Genomic DNA, 18,342 nt, shown 5'->3' with positions numbered 1-18,342 from the left:
CATGCCCTTCCCCCCCTCTCTCCTCCAGTCTAAAGAGAGAGATGCGTACAGTGGGTGACGACTGCGGCCTGCAGGCGGTCACCGTGGCGATGGCGTTTGTTTACTTTGAGAAACTGGTCCTCCAGGGGCGACTCAACAAACACAACAGGAAGTTGGTCTCTGGAGCCTGCGTGCTGCTCGCCGCTAAGATCAGCAGCGACCTCAAGAAGCAAGACGTCACACAGCTCATAGATGTACCTATTATCCTTTCAGAATGACATAAACCTCCAAATGCTTTGTGAACCATCTATGTATGCTATATAAAGGCTTTATGTATGCTATATAAAGGCTTTATGTATGCTATATATAGCCTTTATGTATGCTATATATAGCCTTTATGTATGCTATATATAGCCTTTATGTATGCTATATATAGCCTTTATGAAGGCTTTATGTATGCTATATGAAGGCTTTATGTATGCTATATGAAGGCTTTATGTATGCTATATGAAGGCTTTATGTATGCTATATAAAGGCTTTATGTATGCTATATGAAGCATTTATGTATGCTATATGAAGCATTTATGTATGCTATATGAAGGCTTTATGTATGCTATATGAAGGCTTTATGTATGCTATATGAAGGCTTTATGTATGCTACATGAAGGCTTTATGTATGCTACATGAAGGCTTTATGTATGCTACATGAAGGCTTTATGTATGCTACATGAAGGCTTTATGTATGCTACATGAAGGCTTTATGTATGCTACATGAAGGCTTTATGTATGCTACATGAAGGCTTTGTGTATGCTACATGAAGGCTTTGTGTATGCTACATGAAGGCTTTATGTATGCTATATGAAGGCTTTGTGTATGCTATATGAAGGCTTTATGTATGCTATATGAAGGCTTTATGTATGCATCTTTCACATTCTGCACGTGTATGTGTATCTTTATGAAGTCATGCTCTTTGAAAACAAAAATGGCTGGGCTGGTTTCCTAGATCTATTTTAACACCTGGTCTCAGAACCTGAGAGCAGGAAGAGGCAGCAGAGCACAGGAGACACTCCAGTGTGTATTGGCATCATATTCTTGTTTTAACAGATCAGCCGTTATTGGAGACAAGATGACATAACATGTTTAACTGGGTCAACTTTCAGTCCTCACATACACTACATGACCAAGAGTATGTGGACACTTGCTCGTCAAACATCTCATTCCAAAATCATGGTCATTTAATATGGAGTTGGTCCCTCCTCTGCTGCTATAACAGCCTCCACTCTTCTGGGAAGGCTTTCCACTAGATGTTGGAACATTGCTGCGGGGGACTTGCTTACATTCAGCCACAAGAGCATTAGTGAGGTCAGCCACTGATGTTGGGCGATTAGGCCTGGCTCGCAGTCAGCGTTCCAATTCATCCCAAAGGTGTTCGGTGGGTTGAGGTCAGGGCTCTGCAGGCCGATCAAGTTCTTCCACACTGATCTCGACAAAACATTTCTGTATAGACCTCGCTTTGTGCACGGGGGCATTGTCATGCTGAAACAGGAAAGGGCCTTCCCCAAACTGTTGCCACAAAGTGGAAGCACAGAATCGTCTAGAATGTCATTGTAAAGATTTCCCATCACTGGAACTAAGGGGCCCGAACCATGAAAAACAGCCACAGACCATTATTTCCCCTCCACCAAACTTTACAGTTGGCACTCTGCGTTGGGGCAGGTAGCGTTCAGGGCAGGTAGCGTTGGGGCAGGGACTTTCAGATGGCGAAGCGAGCTTTACACCACTCCAGCCGACGCTTGGCATTGAACATGGTGATTTTAGGCTTGTGTGCGGCTGCTCGGCCATGGAAACCCATTTCATAAAGCTCCCGACAAACAGTTCTTGTGCTGACATTGCTTCCAGAAGCAGTTTGGGACTCAGTAGTGAGTGTTACAACCGAGGACAGATGATTTTTACGCGCTTCTGAACTCTGCGGTCCCGTTCTGTGAGATTGTTGTGGCCTACCACTTTGCGGCTGAGCCGTTGTTGCTCCTAGACGTTTCCACTTCACAATAACAGCACTTACAGCTGACCGGGACAGCTGTAAGTAGAAAGGTGGCGTCCTATGACGGTCCCACGTTGAAAGTCACTGAGCTCTTCAGTAAGACCATTCTACTGCCAATGTCTGTCAATGGAGATTGCATGGCTGTGTGCTCGATTTTATACACCTGTCAGTCACAGGTGTGGCTGAATTAGCCGAATCCACTAATTTGAAGGGGTGTCCAAATACTTTTGTGTATATATAGTGTATATTAATTATATTTACTCATATTAGATTGCTAAAGGTCAGGTCTTTGTGGATTAAAATCCACCATTCACCTTAGAGTATGGAAACCCTGTGGAGGATCTGTAGGGCAACAGTAGAGCAACACAACTTTCCTAACAGGTCACTTCCTCCTCGTCCCTCTTCTCTTCCTCTGCAGAAACTGGAGGAGCGTTTCCGTATCAGTCGGCGAGAGTTGATCCCGTTTGAGTTCACGATCCTTGTTGCCCTGGAGATGGCTCTGTACCTGCCTGAGAGAGCCATCATGCCACACTACCGACGACTGGTGCAACAGAACTAGGACCACACCCACTGCTGTTCCTACATGGATGTGAGGGGAGGAGCTACGCCTACTAGGGTCTGGAGACTGGACGTTGGGGGTGGAGTGAGGGGAGGAGCCACACCTACTAGGGTCTGGAGACTGGACATGGGGGTGGGGTGAGGGGAGGAGCTACGCCTACTAGGGTCTGGAGACTGGACATGGGGGTGGGGTGAGGGGAGGAGCCACGGTTACTAGGGTCTGGAGACTGGACATGGGGGTGGGGTGAGGGGAGGAGCCACACCTACTAGGGTCTGGAGACTGGACATGGGGGTGGAGTGAGGGGAGGAGCTACACCTACTAGGGTCTGGAGACTGGACTGGGGGTGGAGTGAGGGGAGGAGCCACACCTACTAGGGTCTGGAGACTGGACATGGGGGTGGAGTGAGGGGAGGAGCTACACCTACTAGGGTATGGAGACTGGACTGGGGGTGGAGTGAGGGGAGGAGCCACACCTACTAGGGTCTGGAGACTGGACATGGGGGTGGGGTGAGGGGAGGAGCCACACCTACTAGGATCTGGAGACTGGACATGGGGGTGGAGTGAGGGGAGGAGCCACACCTACTAGGGTCTGGAGACTGGACATTGGGGGTGGAGTGAGGGGAGGAGCCACACCTACTAGGGTCTGGAGACTGGACATGGGGGTGGAGTGAGGGGAGGAGCCACACCTACAAGGGTCTGGAGACTGGACATGGGGGTGGAGTGAGGGGAGGAGCTACACCTACTAGGGTCTGGAGACTGGTTATGGAATACTCTGCCCCCACACCTGGAAACCATGCGTTTGATACCATTCCACTCCAGCCATTACCACGAGCCCGTCCTCCCCAATTAAGGTGCCACCAACCTCCTGTGCTAAGCACCATAAACTCAGAGGCTTTTACTCACCTCAGTAACGACACTGGTATTTTACGCTCACCTTGAAGAAGTATAAATTACACCGATCAGTCTTCCTACAATAGCTGGTATTATTATCAACATACAGTATATAATTACTACACATTGTAAACCTGAACGTGGCCATGCTTCCACAAGGGGGTGCTAAAGTTCAGCAGTAGCATTTGGTATCGGACGTGAGGTGTCACACTGCAAGAATACCGGTTATGCTTCATACACACTATAGGGGCTGACCTAAACTGTACCGTTCAGGTTTTCTTTTCTCTTCACATTGTCTGTTCCAGCAGGGTTCCAGCAGCTATGGTGGACGTGTAACCAGGCCAGTTTGGCTCGGTTTGGTCTTCTAGTGGGAATCAGGCATAAGACTAACAAACAACCAGGGAGGAAACTTCTCCATCACCTTCCTGCCAGCATGTTAAAGGGAAAACAAATACAAGAAACGTCAGATTTAACCAAAAAAAGCAGTTTCATTTATTTATCCTACCTTTTTGTTTTAAATGTTTATTTATTATATTTCATCTATTTCTTTGAAAAATAAGGGATGTTTATATTATAACCAAACCAGTTCATTATTTTGCACCTCTTTGTAGTGTAACTCACAGAAGTTTTCTTCCAGCATTATAACCAAGCATCCCGTAGTAAAGCTGTCATCCCAAATAGAGCCCTATTCCCTAACCAAACGTCCTTTGGTAAAAGTGTCATCCTAAATATAACCCTATTCCCTAACCAAGCATCGCTTAGTAAAGGTGTCATCCCAAATAGAACCCTATTCCCTAACCAAGCATCCCTTGGTAAAGGTGTCATCCCAAATAGAGCCCTATTCCCTAACCAAGCATCCCGTAGTAAAGCTGTCATCCCAAATAGAGCCCTATTCCCTAACCAAGCATCCCGTAGTAAAGCTGTCATCCCAAATAGAGCCATATTCCCTAACCAAGCATCCCTTAGTAAAGGTGTCATCCCAAATAGAGCCCTATTCCCTAACCAAGCATCCCTTAGTAAAGGTGTCATCCCAAATAGAGCCCTATTCCCTAACCAAGCATCCCTTGGTAAAGGTGTCATCCCAAATAGAGCCCTATTCCCTAACCAAGCATCCCGTAGTAAAGCTGTCATCCCAAATAGAGCCCTATTCCCTAACCAAGCATCCCTTGGTAAAGGTGTCATCCCAAATAGAGCCCTATTCCCTATAGTACTCTTTGTGTATTAAAGTGATGGTGGTGATTGTTGCTATGAAAAGAGCCTGATCTTCCTAACCTTGTTACTGAGTTACTACAGCGTGTGTATATATATATATATATATATATATATATATATATATATATATATATATATATATATATATATATATATATATATATATATATATACACAGAGATGCAGTGTATTATTCAACTCTATGTTAGAGGTGACATTGACTACAATGATCTAAGCACATTCTATGGTGCGTTTTGTGTTGTGTTCCACTTCCTCCTCCGAAGCATGTTTAATGTGTGTGTCTGAACCTATGCCACCGTATATATCCCCCCTTTGGTGGCATCCTAAATGGCACACTTTTCCCTATGTAGTGCACTACTTCTAACCAGAAATAAAGCACTATATAGGCCGATGGGGTGTCATTTGGGATCAAAGACGTTAGAATGTTCCTTTTTTTTTTATTTTCTTTATCTTCATTTTACTTTCAACTGTTTTAGACTTTTACATTCTGTACAACCATTTATTTATCGTTCTTATTTTCTTCTTCAGTACACTATGAAGGCCATTGAGGTAATATGTTTGATCCTGTATTTATCGTATTGCTATTTCCTTTGTCTTTCAGTTCAATGTGTTTTTTCATTTCATTCAGTGTCAGTTATAGTTTCAATTTAGTGTCTTTTTAAGTTCAAATTTTCTTTGAGAGAGTGACAACTTTGCTCAGTCACACTGTTATAATGTTGTGTTATTATGGTTATAGCGCTTTTATAAACAGTTTAGATTCAGTTTTTTTCTTTTTCAGGTCAGTCAGAAGTTTGGCCTTGGTTAAGTTACGTTTTTCAGGTCAGTCAGAAGTTAGGCCTTGGTTAAGTTACGTTTTTCAGGTCAGTCAGAAGTTAGGCCTTGGTTAAGTTACGTTTTTCAGGTCAGTCAGAAGTTAGGCCTTGGTTAAGTTACGTTTTTCAGGTCAGTCAGAAGTTAGGCCTTGGTTAAGTTACGTTTTTCAAGTCAGTCAGAAGTTTGGCCTTGGTTAAGTTACGTTTTTCAAGTCAGTCAGAAGTTAGGCCTTGGTTAAGTTACGTTTTTCAGGTCAGTCAGAAGTTTGGCCTTGGTTAAGTTACGTTTTTCAAGTCAGTCAGAAGTTAGGCCTTGGTTAAGTTACGTTTTTCAGGTCAGTCAGAAGTTTGGCCTTGGTTAAGTTACATTTTTCAAGTCAGTCAGAAGTTAGGCCTTGGTTAAGTTACGTTTTTCAAGTCAGTCAGAAGTTAGGCCTTGGTTAAGTTACGTTTTTCAAGTCAGTCAGAAGTTAGGCCTTGGTTAAGTTACATTTTTCAAGTCAGTCAGAAGTTAGGCCTTGGTTAAGTTACATTTTTCAAGTCAGTCAGAAGTTAGGCCTTGGTTAAGTTACATTTTTCAAGTCAGTCAGAAGTTAGGCCAAGTTACGTTTTTCAAGTCAGTCAGAAGTTTGGCCTTGGTTAAGTTACGTTTTTCAAAAAGGGATTTTTTTTTTTTTTTTGCCATATTCCCCAAAGAGATACTGTGAACAGAATCATACATTTGCAATGTGTTGTCAGACAGTATGTTCATTTTAACAGTGGAATAGAGTATAGATATGTCCAGGATGGTATAGTGTGTCTGTGTTGTTACTACTATGTGTTAACACTGTGAACGTCAGTGGAGTGAACGCTGTTAGCGGCGCCATCTAGTGGGCAACATTGCAGTAACAGTACATAGGAGATATCCAATGAATGATGATATGAGGAAATGGACAATGTTCATAATTTTGATCATTCGACATGTTGTGTTTTAAATAGCTGTCTGTCAGGACACAAACACAACGAATAAAGTGCCTGAGCAATATGACAAGCGCTGCGTTACAAATGGCATCATATTCCCTACATATTTGACTACTTTCGACCAGAGCCCAATGGGCCCTGGTCAAAAGTAGTGCACTATATAGGGAATAGGGTGCCATTTGAGACGCATACAATATCTCTATACAGATGAAGACTGATTTACTGTGTGTGATTTATTTTTTTATTTGTTTATTTCACCTTTTATTTACGCAGGGAGAACAATCACAAATTCTGTCAGAAAATACTGTATGTTCCTTCAATCTGAACTTTCTCTTCAAAAGTGGGCTTTTTTTAAACACGGCATTGTTGTAGAAAAGCATTGTTGGTATTTTTTTAATGCATTGAGACACTGACTTTACTTTGACCAAAACTCTGAATCTCTGGCAACCGGACACAGTGCTTCCAATTCCCCACAGACTGAATACAGGTTCTGAATCTCTGGCAACCGGACACAGTGCTTCCAATTCCCCACAGACTGAATACAGGTTCTGAATCTCTGGCAACCGGACACAGTGCTTCCAATTCCCCACAGACTGAATACAGGTTCTGAATCTCTGGCAACCGGCCACAGTGCTTACAATTCCCCAGAGACTGAATACAGGTTCACACTAAGGACATGTTCACGATCAATTTCAGACTGACTGATCTGCAAATGATATTTTTTATCCTAAATAACTACTTCCTGTTTATATATACCCGTTGCAGTTGCCGCAATGAGAAAAGGTCGTAACTACACCATTGGATACCACGATGTTTACTAACTGATTATTTTGGTTTTATTATTCTGGGAAAACAGGGAATTCTGGGAAAGTTTGCGGAATATTACAACCCTACATGGAAGTAACCCTGCTCTGTGTAGTGCACCAACTGACCCTGCTCTGTGTAGTGCACCAACTGTGTTACTGATATTAAACCACTTACTCCTTGTTACATTAAGGGAAGGAGGGCGTGTTACATTAAGGGGAAGGAGGGCGTGTCACATTAAGGCGAAGGAGGGCGTGTCAGATTAAGGGGAAGGAGGGCGTGTCACATTAAGGGGAAGGAGGGCGTGTCACATTAAGGGGAAGGAGGGCGTGTCACATTAAGGGGAAGGAGGGCGTGTCACATTAAGGGGAAGGAGGGCGTGTCACATTAAGGGGAAGGAGGGCGTGTCACATTAAGGGGAAGGAGGGCGTGTCACATTAAGGGGAAGGAGGGCGTGTCACATTAAGGGGAAGGAGGGCGTGTCACATTAAGCGGAAGGAGGGCGTGTCACATTAAGGGGAAGGAGGGCGTGTCACATTAAGCGGAAGGAGGGCGTGTCACATTAAGGGGAAGGAGGGCGTGTCACATTAAGGGGAAGGAGGGCGTGTCACATTAAGGGGAAGGAGGGCGTGTCACATTAAGGGGAAGGAGGGCGTGTCACATTAAGGGGAAGGAGGGCGTGTCACATTAAGGGGAAGGAGGGCGTGTCACATTAAGGGGAAGGAGGGCGTGTCACAGTAAGGGGAAGGAGGGCGTGTCACAGTAAGGGGAAGGAGGGCGTGTCACAGTAAGGGGAAGGAGGGCGTGTCACATTAAGGGGAAGGAGGGCGTGTCACATTAAGGGGAAGGAGGGCGTGTCACATTAAGGGGAAGGAGGGCGTGTCACATTAAGGGGAAGGAGGGCGTGTCACATTGAGGCGAAGGAGGGCGTGTCACATTGAGCGAAGGAGGGCGTGTCACATTAAGGGGAAGGAGGGCGTGTCACAGTAAGGGGAAGGAGGGCGTGTCTGTGACTAATGCCAGGTGACATTCTTTTGAACAAAGTGCAGGACAGTTTTTATAATATTATCTCCTAAATGTTGTCCCCTTTTGTTGTTTGTGAATTGTTTGTTATAGCATAAAATGTAAATGTATTATTGTCAGTATGACAGAAGAATAAATCTAATATATTTTCTGACTGGACTGATGTTGTTTTCTGTTTCGACGCTATTGGCTGGAATAAACTTAATAGAAGTCCTTTGAGTTATCGAATCAAATCAAATTTATTTGTCACATATACACATGGTTAGCAGGTGTTAATGCGAGTGTAGCGAAATGCTTGTGCTTCTAGTTCTGACCATGCTGTAATATCTAACAAGTAATCTACCAATTCCACAACAACTACCTTGTACACACAAGTGTAAAGGAATGAATACATAAAAGTATATAAATGAGTGATTGCCGAAATGGAAGGCAAGAAGTAATAGATGGTATGGAGTACAGTATATACATATGAGATGGGTATTGTAGGGTATGAAAACATATAAAGCAGCATTGTTTAAGGTGGCTAGTGATACATTACATCAGGATGGCAAGATGCAGTAGATGGTATAGAGTACAGTATATACATATGAGATGAGTAATGTAGGGTAAGTAAACATTATATAAAGTGGCATTGTTTAAGTGGCTAGTGATACATCTAATTACATCAAGATGGCAAGATGCAGTAGATGGTATGGCGTACAGTATATACATATGAGATGAATAATGTAGGTTATGTAAACATTATCTAATATAAAGTGGCAAGTGATAAATTGATTACATCAATTTTCCCATTATTAAAGTGGCTTGAGTTGAGTCAGTATGTTGGCAGCAGCCACACAATGTTAGTGATGGCTGTTTAACAGTCTGATGGCCTTGAGATAGAAGCTGTTTTTCAGTCTCTCGGTTCCAGCTTTGATGCACCTGTACTGATCTCGCTTTCTGGATGATAGCGGGGTGAACAGACAGTGGTTCGGGTGGTTGATGTACTTGATGATCTTTTTGGCCTTCCTGTAACATCGGGTGGTGTAGGTGTCCTGGAGGACAGGTAGTTTGCCCCCGGTGATGCGTTGTGCAGACCTCACTACCCTCTGGAGAGCCTTATGGTTGTGGGCGGAGCAGTTGCTGTACCAGGCGGTGATACAGCCCGACAGGATGCTCTCGATTGTGCATCTGTAAAAGTTTGTGAGTGTTTTTGGTGACAAGCCGAATTTCTTCAGCCTCCTGAGGTTGAAGAGTTGCTGCTCCGCCTTCTTCACCACGCTGTCTGTGTGGGTGGACCATTTCAGTTTTTCCGTGATGTGTACGCCGAGGAACTTAAAACTCCACCTCTCCACCTTGACATTTACATAGAAGTCAGTTGAGTGAGTTATCTTGAGACTTACATAGAAGTCAGTGAGTGAGTTATCTTGAGACTTACATAGAAGTCAGTGAGTGAGTTATCTTGAAATTTACATAGAAGACAGTTGAGCGAGTTATCTTGAGATTTACATAGAAGTCAGTTGAGTTGTGCAGCAACCTAGAAGAGACAAAACCATGGATGAATTTTTCTGCATCATTTTTGGACAGAAAGTTTCAGATTTTTGCAATGTTACGTTGTCACGTCCTGAGGGGTTATTGGTTATTGTAGTTTGGTCAGGACGTGGCAGTGGGTATTTGATTTATATGGTTCGGGATTTATTGGGATATGTATTTATGTAAGAGGGGTGTTTGTTTTATGTGTTCCGGGGTTTTTGGGTAATGTTCTTGTTTTGTATTTCTATGGTTTTCTATGTTGTGTATTTCTTTGTTGGCCTGGTGTGGCTCTCAATCAGGAACAGCTGTACATCGTTGCTTCTGATTGGGAGTCATACTTAGGTAGCCCTTTGTTCACCTGTGGTTTGTGGGAAGTTGTTGTTGCATAGCTGTTTGTGTAGCCTGCAATACTGTTCGTTCGATCGATCGTTTTCGTGTTTTGTTTCGTTTGTGTTCTATTAAAGTTAAGATGAGCACTCAACCCGCTGCGCCTTGGTCCATTACGTACGTCGACGTTACATACGTAGATGGAAAAAAGCTGTCCTTGAAACAGTCTTGATATGTTCATCAAAAGAGAGATCAGGGTCCAGAGTAACGCCAAGGTCCTTCAGTTTTATTTGAGACGACTGTACAACCATCAAGATTAATTGTTAGATTCAACAGAAGATCGCGTTGTTTCTTGGGACCTAGAACTTGCATCTCTGTTTTGTCTGAGTTGCACAGCAACTCACTGCCTTCCTGAAAACAAACAATGTACACAAAACGCTTCAGTCTGGTTTTAGACCCCATTATAGCACTGAGACTGCGTCAGACCAAGGCTCTGCATCTGTCCTCGTGCTCCTAGACCTTAGTGTTGATTTTGATACCATCACCACATTCTTTTGGAGAGATTGGAAACCCAAATTGGTCTACACGGACAAGTTCTTTCCTGGTTTAGATCTTATCTGTCAGAAAGATATCAGTTTGTCTCTGTGGATGGTTTGTCCTCTGAAGCCTGTGTTTCAGACATAAGGAAGTGGATGGCGGCAAATGTTCTACTTTTAAACTCAGACAAAACAGAGATGCTTGTTCTAGGTCCCAAGAAACAAATAGATCTTCTGTTGAATCTGACAATTAATCTTGATGGTTGTACAGTCGTCTCAAATAAAACTGTGAAGGACCTCGGCGTTACTCTGGACCCTGATCTCTCTTTTGACGAACATATCAAGACTGTTTCAAGGACAGCTTTTTTCCGTCTACGTAACAGAAACTTTCTGTCCAAAAATTATGCAGAAAAATGAATCCATGCTTTTGTTACTTCTAGGTTAGACTACTGCAATGCTCTACTTTCCGGCTACCCGGATAAAGCACTAAATAAACTTCAGTTAGTGCTAAACACGGCTGCTAGAATCTTGACTAGAACCAAAAAATTGTATCATATTACTCCAGTGCTAGCCTCTCTACACTGGCTTCCTGTTAAGGCAAGGGCTGATTTCAAGGTTTTACTGCTAACCTACAAAGCATTACATGGGCTTTCTCCTACCTACAGTGGGGGAAAAAAGTATTTGATCCCCTGCTGATTTTGTATGTTTGCCCACTGACAAAGAAAGGATCAGTCTATAATTTTAATGGTAGGTTTATTTGAACAGTGAGAGACAGAATAACAACAAAAATATCCAGAAAAATGCATGTCAGAAATGTTATATATTGATTTGCATTTTAATGAGGGAAATTGTTTCATCAAACATTGGCATCTCATGATCAAAAGAAAGGGAGCCATCTTCCTGGCCTGGAGGCCCGCTTTCGTCCTCCCACTGATCGAAGCTCGGAATTGGTCCATATCTCACCATCTGCTGCGTCATCGATCTCTCTAGAGTCCTGGTGATTAAACCTCTCACACATGGGACGAGACAACATCCACACAACACAAACACACTCATACAGGTGAAAGCAGCCCATAATACAGTTCTTACAACACTTTTCCATTTCCCAAACATGGGCTGTGTTATCAGGAATGTACGTACAGCAATGAACCTAATCATTCTACCTACACCGCCCTCTTCTGCCAATAACATATCGAGAGTCAGTCTATTTTACCAGGTCATGAGGGAGGTGGCGGATATTTGGTCAGAGAACCTCTTTACTGCATCCCCGTTTTCATTCATTAATCTCTGTTGATTATAAAAGATGTCATTAATCCCATCCACATTTTTTTTATTATTGTCAACCACCAAAATAATGTAGTGTTAAAGCCTTCACATATTTGATTCATAGCTTTGTATTCATCTGGAACTTCCCTGAGGATGCCAATAGCATCCATCTAGACAAAGCTACTCCCATCCTGGTCAAAACTCCTCCTGTGCCTACTTTGGCCTCCTATAACTGGCCTCTGATGACTAACTCGAACTGGTTGGACCAATAACCCCAGGGCGCAAGTTCCTAACCACCCTTTGTGGTAATTTCTGTCGTATGCGTCCTTTGCTGGTACTAGCCCACCCTACATCAGTTATAGGTGCTGTGAGGTTAAGAATTTTCTATTCATCTTTCAAACCTAAGTAAGTCACATTCACGATTACCTTTCAGCCATTAAAATCATCTAAGTTCTCGGTGCCATTCTTGTATCTATACCACTGGTACTCATCAGGAATTAAGGTGAACCGAGGTGGGTTGGCCGAGTACCTCAATCTGACCCGCCCAGTCCCTGTACAGTTGTCTGCTTTCCTAGGAAGTTGTTTAATGTTTACCTTAAATCCTACATCTTGATCTTCTTTGACTCCTTATTCTGTATGTCACTCATCAGTGTATTATATAGTTTATCTTCTACTTCTTCTCAATGACAACGGTATCGTATGATTAGTACCGGAAGGTGGTGGATCTGAATGTATCAGAAAGATTAGACTATGATACAGCTCAGAGTCTCTACTCTTCCCAAAAATCGCCAACCCTCTCCTGCCCTTAGTCTCTCTGCTAGGTACCACCCCATACTCACACCTCTAGGAGCACACACAGTGATGAACGGTCGGGATAGGAAATTTTCGTTAAGGAGGTGACCCCCGGACCCTGTTGGTACTCGGTTCTTCTCCTAACTCTGTGTGTGATCAGCAGTGCTCATATGTGTACATACCTCCTTGCAGTGGGTAACGTGGACCCAAGTGACTCTCTCAGCTTTTCTAATGGCAAAGGCAGTGGTTTAACAGAACCTGGTATGGGCCTTCCCAACGGGGCTGCTTTCGGTCTTTTCTCCTCAGGGACTGGATCCACACCCAGTCTCCTGGTTGGATTGAGTGAATCACCTTCTCCTGTAATTCACCTGTTGGACACAAAATCTTGGACATATGGGTTTGGTTAACAAACAGTCTTCTCATGTGTTCTGTTAGTATTTCTTCAATTTCTATGTCTACCTGTTCTGGTATCTCTAACTCTGGCATTCTATTTATTCAACCCGATTAGCTAAAATGTCATCCATCATTTAAAGAGATAGCTCCTAGTAAACCAACTCTAGGGATAATATCTTGACTTAATATTTTAGCTACCATAATCATGTCCACCAAGTAAGTTGGGAACGCTTCTACCCATTTGCTATACTTATCTATTCTTGTTAAACACCCCTCATTTCGGAATAGTTCAATAAGTCCAATTCCAAATGTTGGAATGGATCTTCTTACAAAAAAAAAATGTGTTTTAAGTAATTATCCTCTAGGCCATCACTCTTTCCTAACTACTCTACTATACTTCCCTCCCCTTGATACATTGCTTAGCCTATGTATCAATATTTCTGCGTATCCATACAATGTCTTTGATAGGATAAGTAAATTATCCTTATGTCAGACCTTCTCTTATAGGATGCCCCCTTTCATTTTCCACATGTCCAATTCTCCCTGGGGCCTTCATCCTCGGCTATTCTGTAACAATTCTCTGTCAAGTGTTTTATCTTCTTTAAGATTTATCTGTGCTGTTTTGTATGGTTTTAAATGTCTATGTGCTTGTCTGTGTAAATAGTAACTTTTCTCTCCTTTCTTATTTCACCGGTTCTAGTCAATGCTACTATTTCGGCCTACTGTGCAGAATAGTGTCTGGGCAATGGTTCAGTGTCTAACCTCTCTAGGGTCGGTGGGACGAAATCGTCCCACCTACGCAACAGCCAGTGTAATCCCGTGGCGCGATTTTCAAATACCTTAGAAATGCTATTACTTCAATTTCTCAAACATATGACTATTTTACACCATTTTAAAGACAAGACTCTCGTTAATCTAACCACACTATCCGATTTAAAAAAGGCTTTACAACGAAAGCAAAACATTAGATTATGTCAGCAGAGTACACAGCCAGAAATAATCAGACACCCATTTTTCAAGCTAGCATATAATGTCACAAAAACCCAGAAGACAGCTAAATGCAGCACTAACCTTTGATGATCTTCATCAGATGACACACCTAGGACATTATGTTATACAATACATGCATGTTTTGTTCAATCAAGTTCATATTTATATCAAAAAACAGCTTTTTACATTTACATTAGCACGTGACGTTCAGAACTAGCATACAACCTCCGGTGAATTTACTAAATTACTCACGATAAACATTCACAAAAAACATAATTATTTTAAGAATTATAGAATTATAGCCCTGACCAAACTCCTTTGTGCAATCGAGGTGTCCGATTTTAAAATAGCTTTTCGGTGAAAGCACATTTTGCAATATTCTGAGTACATAGCCCAGCCATCACGGCTAGCTATTTAGACACCCACCAAGTTTAGCCCTGACCAAACTCCGATTTACTATTACAAAAGTTTGATTACCTTTGATGTCTTCGTCAGAATGCACTCCCAGGACTGCTACTTCAATAACAAATGTTGGTTTGGTCCAAAATAATCCATCGTTATATCCAAATAGCGGCGTTTTGTTCGTGCGTTCAAGACACTATCCGAAGTGTAAATAAGGGTCACGAGCATGGCGCAATTCGTGACAAAAGATTTCTAAATATTCCATTACCGTACTTCGAAGCATGTCAACCGCTGTTTAAAATCCATTTTTATGCCATTTTTCTCGTAAAAAAGCGATAATATTTAGGTAAACAGACAAAAGAAAACAAAGCATTCTGTCGACGCGGGCACGCGCCTGAGTCTCACAGTACTGTAACCAGCCACTACCCAAACGCGCTACTTTTTTTCAACCAGAGCCTGCAAAGCCACGATTCAGCTTTTTGCCGCCTTCTGAGAGCCCATGGGAGCCGTAGGAAGTGTCACGTAACAGCAGAGATCCTCTGTAATGGATAGAGATAATCAAGAAGGGCAAGAAATTGTCAGACAGGCCACTTCCTGCATGGAATCTTCTCAGGTTTTGGCCTGCCAAATGAGTTCTGTTATACTCACAGACACCATTCAAACAGTTTTAGAAACTTTAGGGTGTTTTCTATCCAAAGACAATAATTATATGCATATTCTAGTTACTGGGCAGGAGTAGTAACCAGATTAAATCGGGTACGTTTTTTATCCAGCCGTGTCAATACTGCCCCCTAGCCCTAACAGGCTAACACCTGAAACCAACTAAGCCCTTTTAGTTAGGGTAACAATTACTTTCAACAAAATGATACTAATCTCCTCCTATCGAATTTACCAAACATAAACTTAAAATCAAAACTAAAATATATGCCTGCCAACGGAGCCGATAGTCTCTCCATGAATAAATATCCTAGAGCTAAGTGAACCAAATTCTCTTCCTATCTACTCCTGCTGGCCCCCCTCCTTTCTTCCTGCTACTCCCCAACCCTGAAGGTTTCAGCAGTGTAGGGGAGGATTTCTCAGTCTGCCCTTCTATTTATCTGTCTCCAGCTTTTTCTCATAATATGGGTTGTTTCCAAATATTGACTAAATGTCTCATTGTCTCCTTGGTTGCACTCTTGAGTTTTAGAAAAATCAACCTGTCTAGATATTGCATACCTACTTAAAATTATCACAATACCCTCAATGATCCTAGATCACCTACAGATGTCATATATCCCTGTCCTGTTGACATAAGTCTACCATTATTAAACTTATTCACAACAAAATATAATACTATTATATCAATTCCACAGCCTTGTTGTGTTAAATCTCTTACACTGCTTTCAACCACAGCTGACTTCCTAAGGGAAAATAAACTTATCTAGATCATGTAAAAAATACCCCTGCTACTGGTCAAAATATTTTCAAATAACATAATCAGATCAAAATGACTAATCTGATTTACTCCACCAAGAAACATTATTGTACCCTTATTGTTCTAGGAAAATAGACTTAAGGAAGCCTACCCTTAGTCTAAGGCTTTGCCCTTTTAGTCCTCTCATTGGTTCAAATTTTCAATTGTGTCTAAGAACTTTAACTCCATCATAATTATCAGTTCTACAAATTCCCTTAAAATCAATATCACCAATGACCTTAAATTCACCATCCAAATGGCGTTTCATTGCGGCTGATCAGACCACACAGGAAAAGTCACCAAATCAAATCAAATCAAATTTATTTTTATATAGCCCTTCGTACATCAGCTGATATTCTCAAAGTGCTGTACAGAAACCCAGCCTAAAACCCCAAACAGCAAGCAAAGCATGTGAAAGAAGCACGGTGGCTAGGAAAAACTCCCTAGGAAAAACTCCCTAGAAAGGCCAAAAACCTAGGAAGAAACCTAGAGAGGAACCAGGCTATGAGGGGTGGCCAGTCCTCTTCTGGCTGTGCAGGGTGGATATTATAACAGAACATGGTCAAAATGTTAAAATGTTAAAATGTTCATAAATGACCAGCATGGTCAAATAATAATAATCATAGTAGTTGTCGAGGGTGCAACAAGCACGTCCGGTGAACAGGTCAGGGTTCCATAGCCGCAGGCAGAACAGTTGAAACTGGAGCAGCAGCACGGCCAGGTGGACTGGGGACAGCAAGGAGTCATCATACCAGGTAGTCCTGAGGCATGGTCCTAGGGCTCAGGTCCTCCGAGAGAAAGACAGAAAGAGAGAAAGAGAGAATTAGAGAGAGCATATTTAAATACACACAGGACACCGGATAAGACAAGAGAAATACTCCAGATGTAACAGACTGACCCTAGCCCCCCGACACATAAACTACTGCAGCATAAATACTGGAGGCTGAGACAGGAGGGATCAGAAGACACTGTGGCCCCATCCGATGATACCCCCGGACAGGGCCAAACAGGCAGGATATAACCCCACCCACTTTGCCAAAGCACAGCCCCCACACCACTAGAGGGATGTCTCCAACCACCAACTTACCGTCCTAAGACAAGGCCGAGTATAGCCCACAACGATTTCCGCCATGGCACAACCCAAGGGGGGGGGGCGCCAACCCAGACAGGAAGACCACGTCAGTGACTCAACCCACTCAAGTGACGCACCCCTCCCATGGACGGCATGGAAGAACACCAGTAGGCCAGTGACTCAGCCCCTGTAAAAGGGTTAGAGGCAGAGAATCCCAGTGGAAAGAGGGGAACCGGCAAGGCAGAGACAGCAAGGGCGGTTCGTTGCTCCAGCCTTTCCGTTCCTCTTCACACTCCTGGGCCAGACTATACTTAATCATAGGACCTACTGAAGAGATAAGTCTTCAGTAAAGACTTTTGACCAGAGGGGTCAAAAGTCATACCACCCTTTCAGAACCATGTTTCTTACTACATTAGACAAATGAAAGCTAAGAACTTCATCCACATTTTGTATCCCAGGTTCCCAGAACATTCCCTATCAAAATAATTTCACGTGTTTAATTAAACTCAGAAAACAAAACTTCCAAAATGCCATGTGTGTATACCCCTTTTAGATATCCTGTCCCTAGGATTTATTTTTATTTTATTTTTTTCCCAAAGAGAGCTAAGCGCTTCTTTTTCCATAAAATAACCACTTGGTCAGCGTTTCCATCCTACCACACTGATTCAAAAACCCAAAAGTTGACTAAAAACAAAACTTCATAGTACTTATAATTCCATTGTACTTCCCAATGTGTATCTCTTTACTTATTCAATTACTTCTATGTGTATCTCTTATCTACTGGTAATTTCCTCTAAGATCTCAGAATAATTTCTTTCATGACTTTTGATAGATCCATTAGGTCTCACATGTATATGGCTTTTGACCCTCTTATCTATTTCACACACAATTATCTTCTTACCCCTGTGGAAATTTCCCAATGTGTCTATGTGTTGTATAATCTATGTTTATCTCCTTCCTGAAACTTTATCTGTAGCGGTGACTTTTGATCGGACATTAGGTCGCATACGTATGCAACTATAAGCTATTTTCCAGGGGTCGTAAAGCCCTAGTTAATGGCCTATTTATCTGTTGCTCCTTTGTAACTTTTGACTATAATATCTGTATCTCACTCTGCCATATTAGGTCTCCCTTCTCCCATGGATAATCAGACCTAGATTGCGCCTCCGGAAGATCTGACCATCCCCTCCTAGACGTATTTAGACAGGCGACCTATATTAATGCAATCATGTCTCTGTCCTCCTCCCTCATAATTACATTACTATATTTCGCCTTCCAATTTACGTTTCCTGCCAAT

The 18,342-nt window shown here is 42.5% G+C and overlaps 1 protein-coding gene across 2 annotated transcripts in view; it reads left to right on the top strand.

Moving 5' to 3' along the window:
* The window catches only part of LOC106572907 (CDK5 and ABL1 enzyme substrate 2), a 139,084-nt gene extending 134,311 nt beyond the window's left edge, over positions 1 to 4,773 (top strand). For both annotated transcript variants that reach the window (XM_045696504.2, XM_045696503.2), the window contains 2 exons: positions 29 to 233; positions 2,440 to 4,773. In XM_045696504.2, coding sequence (XP_045552460.2) covers positions 29 to 233; positions 2,440 to 2,580 — 346 coding nt within the window. In that variant the 3' untranslated portion in view covers positions 2,581 to 4,773. The remainder of the gene's footprint in view (positions 1 to 28; positions 234 to 2,439) is intronic.
* The last annotated feature ends 13,569 nt before the right edge of the window (positions 4,774 to 18,342 follow it).

Source organism: Salmo salar, chromosome 15 (genome assembly GCF_965601325.2).
Source record: "Salmo salar chromosome 15, fSalSal1, whole genome shotgun sequence".
NCBI classification, from domain to species: domain Eukaryota; kingdom Metazoa; phylum Chordata; class Actinopteri; order Salmoniformes; family Salmonidae; genus Salmo; species Salmo salar.
Note: the sequence above shows the minus strand (reverse complement) of the source record. Positions and strands in the feature narration are given on the sequence as shown.